At 46.3% G+C, this 13,172-nt stretch overlaps 1 protein-coding gene across 1 annotated transcript in view; it reads right to left on the bottom strand.

The window, feature by feature from the left end:
• BMP6 (bone morphogenetic protein 6) overlaps window positions 1-13,172 on the bottom strand; it is a 35,433-nt gene that overhangs the window by 11,129 nt on the left and 11,132 nt on the right. Inside the window, exons 6-7 of the mRNA XM_038770724.1 lie at window positions 1,940-2,088; window positions 47-244 (exon numbers count right to left, since the gene is read on the bottom strand). Of these exons, the coding sequence (XP_038626652.1) occupies window positions 47-244; window positions 1,940-2,088 (347 nt within the window). The remainder of the gene's footprint in view (window positions 1-46; window positions 245-1,939; window positions 2,089-13,172) is intronic.

Genomic DNA, 13,172 nt, shown 5'->3' with positions numbered 1-13,172 from the left:
CAGGTTGCCCCTCGCCTCAGCCCAAACCGGGCCAATCAGGACTCACCTGTGGCGCTGGAGGCCCGGGAAACGTCCTGGGCCTGGGAGGAGCGGTTGCGACTCTGCTGGCGGCGCCGACTGGAGGTGGCCCGAGGGCTGCGCACGTGGACTTGGCTCACCTTGAAGAAGGCCACCATGAAGGGCTGCTTGTCATAAGGGCCGTCTCGGCTCACTAGACCCGCCGCCTGTGGGCTGATATTGAGACCTTCGAAACAACAAAGAGAGAGTTCTTTGGAGGCCAGCAATCCTCTCGTCCCCTGCCCCCACCATTCCCCTCCTGCCCGCCCCCGCCAGGGGATGGGCAAGGGATAAATGAATAGATGACGATATCAGAAGGGCCACTACAACAGGCCAAAGCCAGAAGCTGGGTAACAGCAGTGGAGTGGGAACAGGAAAATGATCGTTATTATTATTATTATTTATTAGCATTGCAGTCACCATGTGCCACGCACTGTCCTAAGCAGTTGGGGAGGTATGAGATAATCAGGTCAGACGCACAAGGATCACAATTTAGGGAAAAGGAATAAAGAGAATCTCCATTTTTACAGGTAAAGAAACCGAGGCACAGATTCATTCATTTATTCATTCAATCGTATTTATTGAGCGCTTACTGTGTGCAAGGCACTGTACTAAGCACTTGGGAAGTACAAGTTGGCACAGATAAACTGTGTGACTCGCCCAGGGTCACACAGAGTAGGCTGGCAAGTGGCGACGCTGGCATTAGAACCCAGATCGCCTGACTGCCAAGCCCGTCCTCTTTCCACTGAATCCCATGGCTTCATCATTACATTAAGGGTGGTTAGCAACAGCAATCTAAGGGACCAAACACCCCTTTGCTGATCTAGAGAAGAAGCATGGTGTAGTAGATAGAGCACGGGTCGGGGAGTCAGAAGGTCATGGGTGCTAATCCTGGCTCTGCCACATGTCTGCTGTGTGACCCTAGGCAAGTCACTTCACTTCCCTGTGTCTCAGATACCTCATCTATAAAATGGGGATTGAGACTGTGAGCTCCACATGGGGCAGGGACTGCATCCAACCCGATTTGCTTGTATCCACCCCCAGAGCTTAGTACAATAGTTGGCACATAGTAAGCACTTAACCAATACCATTATTATTATTATTGTTAGGTGTACAGTAGATTCTGCAAGACATAATTACATTACATGGCAAATCATTTTACAGAATGAAAAATGGCAGGGGCTGGGGGGAGGGGGGTTGAGGGGCTAGATATTTGAAAGGAAAGTACCAGACAGAAAGGGCCCCAGTGCCCTACCAGTCCTGGGCAGGGAGCAGGCCAGCTGAGAACCAGACAAATAGCCACTGGAAATCCATCTAACATGCTCTCTTTGCCAAAATGTACTTAGGTACCATTTTTAAAAAATGGAAAAATTATTTTACTGGGTGTCTCAAACTTCACACTGTAGGACATCTTTCCATACTAGAGGATCAGACCTCTGCCCGGGAGGTCCCATTCTAAATAATAATTAATAACAGTTACAGTACTTGTTGAGCACTTAATGTGTGTCAAGCACTGTTTTAACTGCCAGAGTAGATACAAGGTAATCAGGCTGGGCACAGTCCCTGTCCCAAATGGAGCTCGGTCTTAATTCTCATTTTACAGATGAAGTAGTTGAGGCCTGGAGAAGTGAAGTGAAGGTCACGTAGCAGACAAGTGGCAGAGCCGGCAATAGAACCCAGGCCCTTCTGACTGACTCCCAAGCCTGTGTTCAATCCACTACGTCACGTTGGTTCTCTGTGCTAAAATGCTAAAAAGGAATCTGGTGCATGTGCAGGGACAGCAGAGAGGGGAGCCATAAAATCACAGTGCCGCAAGCCTCAGCTGGGAACCACCACAAAAACCCATTTGCTGCATGCTCGGCAGGTGGGTCCCGCGACATACCATCACTCGTCACCACGCTCAACTGGAGTCCCAGGTTATGCCGCGGGGTCATCACCCACAGGTTACTGGTGGCAGTGATGTCAAACTCCAGCCAGCCCTCCTCTGGGGCCCAAACCGCTCTGGTGTCCAGCAAAAACAGATCGGAGTCTCTGAAAGAAACAATGAGGCAAAGTGAACACCGGGCCGGAACTTCAGCCCAGGATGTGCCACCTCAATGTCTCCCCCATCCACCTTGTTTTCATCTCTCCCTGGCCGTCGACTTCATGTCCTCCCTCCTGCTTGGAACTCCCACCTCCTGCACACCCAGCAGACCACTGCTCTCCCCATCTTCAAAGCCCTACTCAAATCACATCTCCTCCAGGAGACCTTCTGTGACTAATCGCTCATCTCTTCACTTCTTTTCCCCTCCTCCTGGCACTTTGGCATCAGCTAACCACTTGGATACTCACTCTCCCCATCTTTTTTATGCTAAGTGCTTACTATGTGCCAAGCACTATACTAAGCAGTGGGGTAGACACAAGATAAGCAGACAAGATAAGCAGGTTGAACATAGTCCCTGTCCCACATGGGGCTCACTCTAAATCGGAGGGAGCAGGATTTAATCCCCATTTTACAGATGAGATAACTGAGGCACAGAAACGCTAAGTGACTTGTCCAAGGTCCCAGAGCACACAAGTGGCAGAGCCAGGATTAGAACCCAGGTCCTCTAACTCTCTCAAGAATTTAGTACAGTGTTCTGCACACAGTTTGCTCTTTCCCACTAGACCATGCTAATGTTCATATCTTTGTACTTTGCCCTACCTCTAATTCGTTTTAATGTTTGTCTGCCTGCTGGATTGCTATTCCCTTGAAGGCAGGCATTGTGTCTGCCTTCAACTCTACTGTGCTCCCCCCCAAGTATTAGAACAGTGCTCTGCACACAGTAAGTGCTCAGCAAAGCACTATTGGTTGACTGGTTGGTGGAATCCCAACATAAGGGCACGCAGGATGCATTTTCTTCTCTCCAGACTGTATCCTATCCACATCCACCTCTTCCATCATTCCCAATGGGACATTCTATCACCACTCGTGTGTTCACAGCCATACCAACTCTGAAATTCCTCTATCTCACCACAACCTCCTACCTGCCTTCTCTCCCACACACCTCCACCCTACAATCTGTGCTGTTCTCCCAGAGGCTTCTGAATTTCATCAGGGTACTTGGTAGTACCTACATCTACACCTTCAAATCTCCATTTTCAGCCCTGATTTCTCTCCTTCTCTGCAGTCTCATATTTCCTCTTGCCTTCAAGACATCTCTACTTGGGATGTCCCGGAGTCACCTCAAATTTAACATATCCAAAACAGAACACCTTATCTTCCCACCCAAACCCTGTCCTCCCCTGACATTCCCAACACTATAGAAAGCACCACCATCCTTCCTGCCTCATAAGCCCTTACCTTCGCGTTATCCTTGACTCATCTCTCTCATTCAACCCACATATTCAATCTCTCACTAAATCCTGTCGGATTGACCTTCACAACACCGTTAAAATCCACCCTTTCCTCTCCATCATTCATTCATTCAATTGTATTTACTGAGTGCTTACTGTGCGTAGAGCACTTCCACCTATCCTGCTTTGATTACTGTATCAGCCTGCTTGTTGACCTCCCTGCCTCCTGTCTCTCCCCACTCCAGTCCATACTTCATTCTGTTGCCTGGATCATTTTCCTACAAAACACATGTAGGCTATGTTTTCCCACTCCTCAAGAAACTCCAGTGGTTGCCCATCCACCTCTGCATCAAACAGAAACTCTTACCATTGGCTTTAAAGCCCTCAATCACTTTGTCCCCTCCTACCTTGCCACTCTCCTATAACTCAGCCTACAGTTCACTCATGTAATGCCAACCTATTCATTATACCTCAATCTCATCTATCTGGCCACCGATCTCTCTCCCACATCCTGCCTCTGGTCTGGAATGCCCTCCCTCTTCATAACTGACAAACAATTACTCTTCCCACCTTCAAAGCCTTATGGAAGGCACATCTCCTCCAAGAGGCCTTCCCTGACTAAGACCTCTTTTCCTTTTCTTCCACTCCTTTCTGGGTTACCTTGATTTGCTCCCTTTATTCACTGCCTCTACCCACCCACCCCCAGCCCTTCAACACTTATGTACATATCTATAATTTATTTATATTACTGTCTGTGTCCCTCTCAAGACTGTAAACTTGTTGTGGGATGGGAAAGTGTCTATCACATTGTTATACTGTACTTTCTCAAGAATTTAGTACAGTGTTCTGCACACAGTAAGCACTCAATAAATATGATTGAAATGGATGATTCAAATTATCCAAATGGATGTCTCACCAGCTCCTGAAGCTCAGTAAGTTGAAAAATGAAGTCACCTTCCCACCCATATCATTTCCTACAACCAAATGACCCATTTTAGTAGACACCACCACCATTCTCCCTGCTTCTAGAAATGCAGATATGTGAATGAGAGACTATATTATTTTGTTATCTTCAACACTGTCTTTTTGCTGAGCTGCAACACTGATCACATTCATCTGCTCGTGTCATATTTCACCAACTTGGTGCTGTGGAGAAGGCTTTGCTCAACATAATCTGGCAGCTGTAAGTCTACATTTAAACTCAATTCAAACCCCATTTTAACTTCTAATGAACATCCCAAATCATGTGCCCAACAGGAGAATATTAGAAGGTCAGACCAATGGTTCTTCCAGCCCAATAGTCTGATTTTAGCAATGACATCAAAGGACACAACAGAAAAACTTGATGGTTTTTGTCCTCAACCTTTGGTCTCTGACAGCCCAGCTAGTATTCCATTTTGGAGCTCTTATACATCAATTTGCGTAACTCCTCATGACAACTGACATTTCAGCCTGCACAACTTCCTGTGGAAATGAATTCCATATGCTTTACCACCTGCCCAGGGAAAAGGGTTTCCTTTTGTTTATCTTGAGCCTTTCACCCTGGTGCCCCCTGGCGTTGATGCTTTGGGATTTGGTGAAAAATTCCTAGTTCACCTCATCTACATCTATCAGGACTCCATAAACTTCAGTTCTCTTCCATTCAGTCTTTGTCTTTTCTACCTCTCCTAGAATGGTACTAGTTCTTTTTCCATCGGAGGTTCTCTCGTTCACTCTCTCTCCCCTCCCTGCCCCACCCCACTCCTTGTTGTTTTAATGGAATTTGCTAAGTGCTTACTATGTGTCAAGTACTGTCCTAAGCACTGGGAGACACAAGCTACTCAGGTCGGACACAATCTGCCCCACATACTGCTCAAAGTCTAAGTAGGAGAGAGAACAGGCATTATAGCCTCCATTTACGCATGACGAAACTGAGGCACGAGAGAAGTGAAGTGACTTATCAAGGTCACGCAGCAGGCAAGATAAGGAGCTGGGATTAGAAACGGTACTGTTCCCAGCTCTGTTATGTTCTGCTTAAATTGTAGGACCACAAGTGTGTGCATAATTCCAGGTGTGGGGGTAACGTGGGGTGACATAATGGCAAAACTCAAATTTGTGTTTTTCCTTCCACCCCATTACTGATGAGGCCAATACTGCATTGGTGTTTTTAGCTGATGCCACCCACTAGACTGATAATTTGAGTGAGTTTCAAAAATTAGCCCTTTAGAGAATTATCAGACTCACTATGGATACTCTGATGGCAATTATTATCAATATTAACTATTATTGTTATATTATTAATATAGTACATGAAGAACATTTGTTAGCTATGTTCCAAACACTGTACTAAGCAATGGTTAGAGATGCAAAACAATCCTATCAGGCGCAGGCCCTGTTCCCCATAGGACGCACAGGTATTGAATCCCCACTTGATAGATGAGGAAACTGAGGCACAGAGAAGTAAAGTGATTCAGTCAAAGTTAAACAACAGGCAATTGCCAAGGTCGAGAATAGAAGCTAGGTCTCCTGACTTCCAGTCCTATGTTCTTCCCACCAGGCAATACTGTTTCTCCAGTCTCAGACATTTATGACAGTAATACGGGCTAGGCATTAAATCCTCAGGCTCAGAGGAAACAGTGTTTTTTTCCACCTGTTTCTCACTATGCTTTTGTTACAATTTTGCCAACTTGAGAGGCTCCTCAGGTTTGCTTCAAGTCCTTTAGGGGAAAACAGCCTCCACCAAAAGGTCCCTTCCTGCTCAGTCTGCGGGTCAGATCTAGTTGGACACTTCATCCTTCATTTCGTTCAAATTCAAAACAGCAGTTTACTCAGCTGCTTAACCAATCTGAGCCGCATGGCACCCTGGTAGGCCATCTTTAAAGATATCCTGGTGACTGGCAGGTCACCTCCCCCACAATTCCCCCCCTCTCCCCACAAACCACGGAGACCATCCTTCCATTCCAGACTTCTCTACTGTACAGTGGGATGGAGCCTCCACACAAACAGCAAGGGGGAAGTTCCAAGTCAATGCTTTCAAGTTAAGATGCAAAATAGACGTCATTTCAAAAGATCATCCCAAAAGCCTGCTGAGATTCCATGTCCAGGAGTAATTCGCATTTCATGAACTGAACTAGTGGAAAAAGCAACACACCTGCTCCAGCAAGCCATAGGAGCTTCAATAACAAGGGTGTGAATCAAATAAACTACAAATTGCTAAGATTCTTAGGGTGATTTTCTTTGATCATCAACCATCAATTAAAAGTATCAGTCTACAGGCCACTTCTTCTAATTGGTTCCCACAGAAAGGATCTGACTGGCAGACAAATCTGCCAATCTGCTTGTTAGCCACCACTTCCTGCTGTGACACAGTCAGTAACGGGAGTGGAAAAGAAGATGGTGGTAACAGCATCACCATTTTTGCCGGGAGTTTCATGCTTAATTGCTTTTGCAATTCTTTGGTCTTGGCGTGTGTATTGCTCACGTTAAAAGCCTTATTTTTTAAAGCCAGATGATTTTCAGGCAGTAGTGGGATTATAGTGGGGGGAACAAAGACTGAGAGAGACAGAGGTAACGTTTCTAAAAAATCAAAATCTGAACCTTTCCCCATCCCCAGCACTTTTTCAAAATGTTTTTTGTTAAGCACTTACTATGTGCCAGGCACTGTATTAAGCACAGGGGTAGATAATAGCTAATCAGGTTGGACACAGTCCCTGTCCCACATGGGGCTCCCACTCCCAATCCCCATTTTACAGACGAGGTGACCGAGGCAAAGGAGAAGTGAAGTGACTTGCCCACGGTCACCCAGAAAGCAAGTGGCAGAGCCAGGATTTGAACCCAGGTCCTTCTCTGACTTCCAGACCTGTGCTCTACCCACTAGGCCTTGCTGTTCCTTGGCTGTTCAGGAAGGGTGGATGCTGGGAGCGAAGGGCTTGCTGGCAGTGCTCAATAAATACAATTGACTGGCTGGTTGGCTGACAGAGAGGTGAGCAGAAGTCCAACCCTGACTCTTCCCTCATCCCTCTTCACTAGCACTGCAACCACAAAGCTTAAAAGGCTTGGACAAGGGTCGAGTCATTAAGGTTCTGCAGCACCTTGTTGGACTATCTTGGAGGAAATTGCCAAAGAGCAGGATCGCTGCCCATATAGACGCACTTCCTGGGGCTCACAGTCTAAGTGGGAGGAAGAAAAGGTATCTCATCCCCATTTTTCAGGGGAAGAGACTAAGGTACAGAGAAATGAAGGGATGGCAGGTGAGTTGTTTGAGCGGGATCTGGCCCAAGAGCCGGAGGCGTGATGGGTTGTGATTTCTCAACCTCCCTTCAGCCCGAGGGGTTTTTTTTGTTTGTTTTTTGTCTGTCTCCCCCTTCTAGACTGTGAGCCCACTGTTGGGTAGGGACCATCTCTATATGCTGCCATTTGTACTTCCCAAGCACTTAGTACAGTGCCTGCACACAGTAAGTGCTCAATAAGTACAACAATGAATGAATGAATCCAAGATCACACAGAAGACAAGTGGCAGTCAGGATTAGAACCCAGGTCCCCTGACTTCCAGGTCCATGCTCTTTCCATTAGGCCATACTGCTTCCATAATGGCTTAGTCTGTACAATTCCAACTCCATAGGGCAATAAATTGCCCCCAAATCTCCCCCGTAGAACAGACACTCCTGTGGTTTTGGAAAAAAAGAAGGAAGCGTATTTCTAAAGATGTTTTCAGGGAGCAAAGCTCTGGACTGGAGATATCCAGTCCCAAAGAGTGGATTTGGAAAGGCCTAGAGCGTATGAGAGATGACGGAAGTTTCTAAGTGCTAAGGCTAGATACAGAATGCCTGCGGACAGCCCCTCCCTCCCACAACTCTCCCCCACTCCCCAGCAACCAAGCAGGGGAGATTCAGGGAAAATCAGCAGGACAGTTCCACAAGGTTAAGGGTTAGGAGTCGTGAAAAGGACATATACAAAATGCTAAAGGAGAAGAAATGGGGACCACTGGGAAAGGTGGAGCCCTCGGGGTTTGAGGTTGAGCCTTGCCTCTCTCTGATGGTGGGCGGAGGCAGCTGAGGAGCACAGCCAGCCCAGTGCTGGGAGGGGCCCTTGGCCAACACAGCACAGCAGGCTGCTGCAATGCTGGGATGTCACATGCTTACAACCTTGCAGCTGCTGGATTGGAGACCCCTCCAGCCATCAACTGATTGATTAACTGGATCCCTGGAATCGGCAGCTAGGAAAGGGGTTCAGCACTGGGGGAACCCCACTCCAGGTGGGAGTAATCCCCCCTGCTTTTTCCTTCACCCATACGTATACTTGCTCCTCATCCATTACAGTCCAATCTTCACACTTCATTTTTCCAACGCCCCCCACCTCACTGTATCTCACTCTCATCTCTCTAGCTATCAACCCCTTGCTTGCCCTCCCTCCTGTCTGGATCTACCCCCCCTTTTCATCTGGCCCATCAGTGCTCTCCCTATCTTTAAAGCTTTATTAAAATCACATCTCCTCTAATCTTTCTTCTCCCTGCCATATTCTCCCTCTCTTCTGTATCACCTATGCACTTGAGTCTCTGCTCCCTAATCACTCCACTCCATTCCCAATCCCTCAGCACTCATGAATAGATACTCTGTTGCTTCACCTAACTGTAATTTTAGTGTCTGTCTCCCTGGCTAGACTGTAAGCTTCTTGAAGGCAGGGATCGTATCTACCAACTCTATCGTACTGAACGCCCCAAGAGCTTAAAACCATGCTCCGCAAACAGTAAGTGCTCGAGAAACCCCATTGATTGACTGACAGTCTGTGAAAAAGGGCAGTAGCAAGGAACCAGAAGGAGCCAGTAGGTGCTCCAAGGCTGGGGTTTCTGCAACTGACAACTGCCTCTCTGGTTGACTGGCTGCTCTTCTTTCTGGAAGAAGAGCTGAAGGTCTAACAATTGAGCCACTGGGGTCGGAGAAATATCAATATGAAGGCAGAGGGCCCATCAAAGCATCACAAATCCCTTGTCAGCATGAGACGTGACTAGCCAGGTGTGAGACTCTGGGGCTCAGCCCCTGATTCAAGCCTTGGGAGGACACCTAGGAGCGTCACAGGGAAGTGCAGTGAGCCAAGTGGGTTGCCAGGAGAGATATGGGTCCCCAGCCTTGGAGCTATTCCCTTTTCCCTATTCCCCACACCCTGTCTGAGCTGACAGAAGAAGGGACCTGGGTTCGGTTGTTCAAGTCCAGGAAAGGAATGAAGACATCAGAAGAGAAGGGGATGTGTCATCGGAATGAAAGCCAATTAATAGGGGTAAAACACAGGGATTTCCTATTGGTGTTCCCTTTTTTTTTTAATGTGTATTATAGCTCTGGAGGAACGGGCAGTATTCCAGAGCCTAAACAGCAGAAAAAGCATCCTTTCACACTTCACCTTTGGCTTAAGGAATATACAGTACCTACTAAATCCACCGGAGGAGCAATTTCTGTGCCGTTCTTTCTTCCTGAGCCTGCTATTGGTGGAAAGAACACTTTTCTGGGAATCAGGATCCCTTGGTTCTAGTCCTCACTGTGCCTTTCTAACCTCGGTTTTTCTGGCACACTTTTCTCCTAGTTCTCCTCTTACTCCTCGGGCTGATCCTTCTCCATCTCTTTCCTGGGATCTTCCTCAGATTCCCATTCCCTAACCATTAATGTTTCTCAAGATTCTGTCTGGGATTCCTTCTATTCTCACTTTACACTCATTCCATTGGGCAGCTCTCTCATTTCTTCAACATCAATAATCACCTCCTTGCAGATGACTACTCAATCTACTTCGTAGCCTGGCACTTCCTCTTACCTCCAGGACCTCTCAATATGGACGACTCACCGACATGTCAAGCTCTCCTTATGTCCCAAACTGAACTCATCTCCCCTCCCCAACACTGGCCTGCACTTTACATTTCCATTACAATTGCCATGCCACTATCCTCCCTGTCTCTCAAGCCTCTTACTCTGGCCTCTTCCCCCTCATCTGACTCCCATTTTCAGTCTGTCTTCCTCCGCAACATCTCCAAAATCTTCCCTTTCCTTTCCACCCAAATGGTCCAGGCACTTGTCATATCTGGGCTTGACTACTGCATCAACCTCCTTGCTGATCTCCCTGACTCGAGCCTCTCCTCTCTCCAGTCCATACTTTGCTGATCAAATCATCTTTCGGAAACATCGTTCTGCCTACATCTCCCGACTCCTCAAAAATCTCCATTTTCACGTGAAACAGAAAAATTTTGTCCATTGGCTTCAGAAGATTCAACCAGCTCTCTCCACTCTACTTATCCTCACTGCTCTCCCACTATGTGCAAGCACACACTCTTCACCTATTCGTTCTTCCTCGTTCCTGTTTCTCCAGCCCCTGACCTCTTGCTCACCCCCTCCTCCTTGCCTGGGAATTGCCCCTGCTTCACATCCACCACACCACAGCTCTCCCCATCTCCAAAGCCCTTTTTGAAATCATATCTCCTCCAGGAGGCCTTCCCTACATTACTTCTCAGCTTCTCACCTTACATCTCCAAAAGTGCTACTTCAGCACTTCCACACCACCTAAGCACTTAAGTAACATATCGTCATTCTCTATTACTTCCTTCTCTCCGTAATTTATTTTAGTGTCTGTCTCTCCAACTAGACTGTAACGAATACTAATACTACTCTACTTCCCTACACAGTAAACATTCCATAAATGCTACTGATTGCCTGAATATTACTGAAGAGGCCGATTGTCAATTGATCCTCACTGCTGCATTGTCTGTACTCAAGAATTGCTCTTAAGTTTTCTCTTTTTTGCACTCACACATTTGCAGATTGTCATATGGATGTCCTTTAAACACAATATATCTAAAATTCATCTTCTCCCTCAAATCACCTTCTCCACCTAACTTTCCCGTAGTAACTGCCAAAACTATTACCCTTTCTTTTTATGAAGTAGCAGCCCTGTCACTCCCTTTCAATTCTCACATTCACTCTGTGGCTAAATCCAGTAGGTTTTTCCTCCAATAACTTTCTAAAAAAAAAAAAGACGGACGCCCACATACATGCACATACTCAGTGAGGATGACCAGGTTTCCGAAAAAAGGCTGGATCACCAAGTGTGCGCCTAGAGGAACAGCAGAGTTTAGTTTTAATTAATTCTGGTACCATTTACAAATGATTCATTGGGGGCCATGCCTGTAGCAAGATGGTTTTGGTGGATAAAACATGCAAGGACACCGGACATTCCCACAGCTGTTGAATAGTGAACCGCAAGGCAGCAACCACGAAGCAAGAAGGGAGAACAAACAATAGAAAGGCAAAGTGGGGCAGATGGAGACGATCTGCTGAGGGACCAATGCAGCAAATGGACTAGGCTCATGGACAGAAATCAAAATAGGGGCTGCCCCCTTGGGGCAGAAGCTTTGCAAAGATACAGAGGCTAAGAGGCAGGATCGAAGGCAGAGACAGGCCCTGCCTGAGTCCGTGCTATTGACGTAACAGGGATCTTGCTAAAGGTGCAAACTGCAGCAGAGAACATCAGTCACATAACAGCCAGAGATGGGGAAAGGGAAAGGGCTGCACTGTCAGCAGCATTACATATTAAAATGAAGGCCAACTTCATATAAGCGCTTAATACAACGTGGCTCAGTGGAAAGAGCCCGGGCTTTGGAGTCAGAGGTCATGGGTTCAAATCCCGGCTCCACCACTTGTCAGCTGTGTGACTTTGGGCAAGTCAATTCACTTCTCTGGGCCTCAGTTCCCTCATCTGTAAAATGGGGATGAAGACTGTGAGCCCCCCCGTGGGACAGCCTGATCACCTTGTAACCTCCCTAGCGCTTAGAACAGTGCCTTGCACATAGTAAGCACTTAATAAATGCTATCATTATTATTATTATTACAGTGCTCTGCATACAGTAAGCACTCAATAAATACAATCGAATGAATGAATGAATTAAAAGCTATGAGACAAATTTCATAGGTGTAACAAATGCAAGATAGACAAGAGTACTTTGCATCTGTACATAAATTTGCCAGGGCAGGGATAGTTTCTTTTATTTCTTTTACATGTTTCCCCACGTGCCAGTTTTATATTCTGCACACAGTGGACTCAATGAATTCTGCTGTTGATGATGATAATGCTAAAGGGAGGAGCATAGCCTAAGGGAATGAGACAAGGACTGGAAGACAGAGGACCTGGGTTCTAACCCCAGCTTCTCCACTTGCCTATTATGTGACCCTGGACAAGTTAATTGCTCTGTGGCCTCAGTTTCCTCATCTGTAAAATGTGGATTCAATACCTGTTTTCCTTCTCCCTTAGTCCCATAAAATAGGACTATGTGTCTGATCTGATTGGACTGTATCTACCACAGTGCTTGGTTATATAGTAAATGCTTAATAAATGCCACAACAATTCAGGACGATAGGATTTAATCTTTGGGTTTATTTGTGAAGGAATTAAAAGTTCGTACCTTAGCGAAGTGAGAACTACAAAGACATTTTAGTACTGAAACCATATTCCACTTCCCATTCTTGTCCCTTGCAAAACGGGGCAAACCTTTGAGAAAACTACAACACAGAGCACATATACAGATGCTTCATACAGCCATGCTGACTGCCTCATTTTTTAATTTGGGCTCAAAGAACAGTTCTTTAGGCTGACTTCAAAGTGCACAACCGTCCAGGTGTTGCTCTGTGTCAACAGTCATTTCCCCAGGTATTAATTACCCCAGATTTCTAAAATTTACCTCAGCTGACCTTTTTTGTTTACTGTTCTTCAAAGACAAGTTGACATAACAGTCTAGACTCTGTAAAACTGCTGCTTCAAATAAAATGCTCCAAAACATCTAATGACCTCTT

The sequence above is a fragment of the Tachyglossus aculeatus genome, chromosome X2, assembly GCF_015852505.1.
Source record: "Tachyglossus aculeatus isolate mTacAcu1 chromosome X2, mTacAcu1.pri, whole genome shotgun sequence".
Lineage (NCBI taxonomy): Eukaryota > Metazoa > Chordata > Mammalia > Monotremata > Tachyglossidae > Tachyglossus > Tachyglossus aculeatus.
The sequence above is the reverse complement of the archived record's forward strand: the minus strand, read 5'-3'. Positions and strand labels throughout refer to the sequence as shown.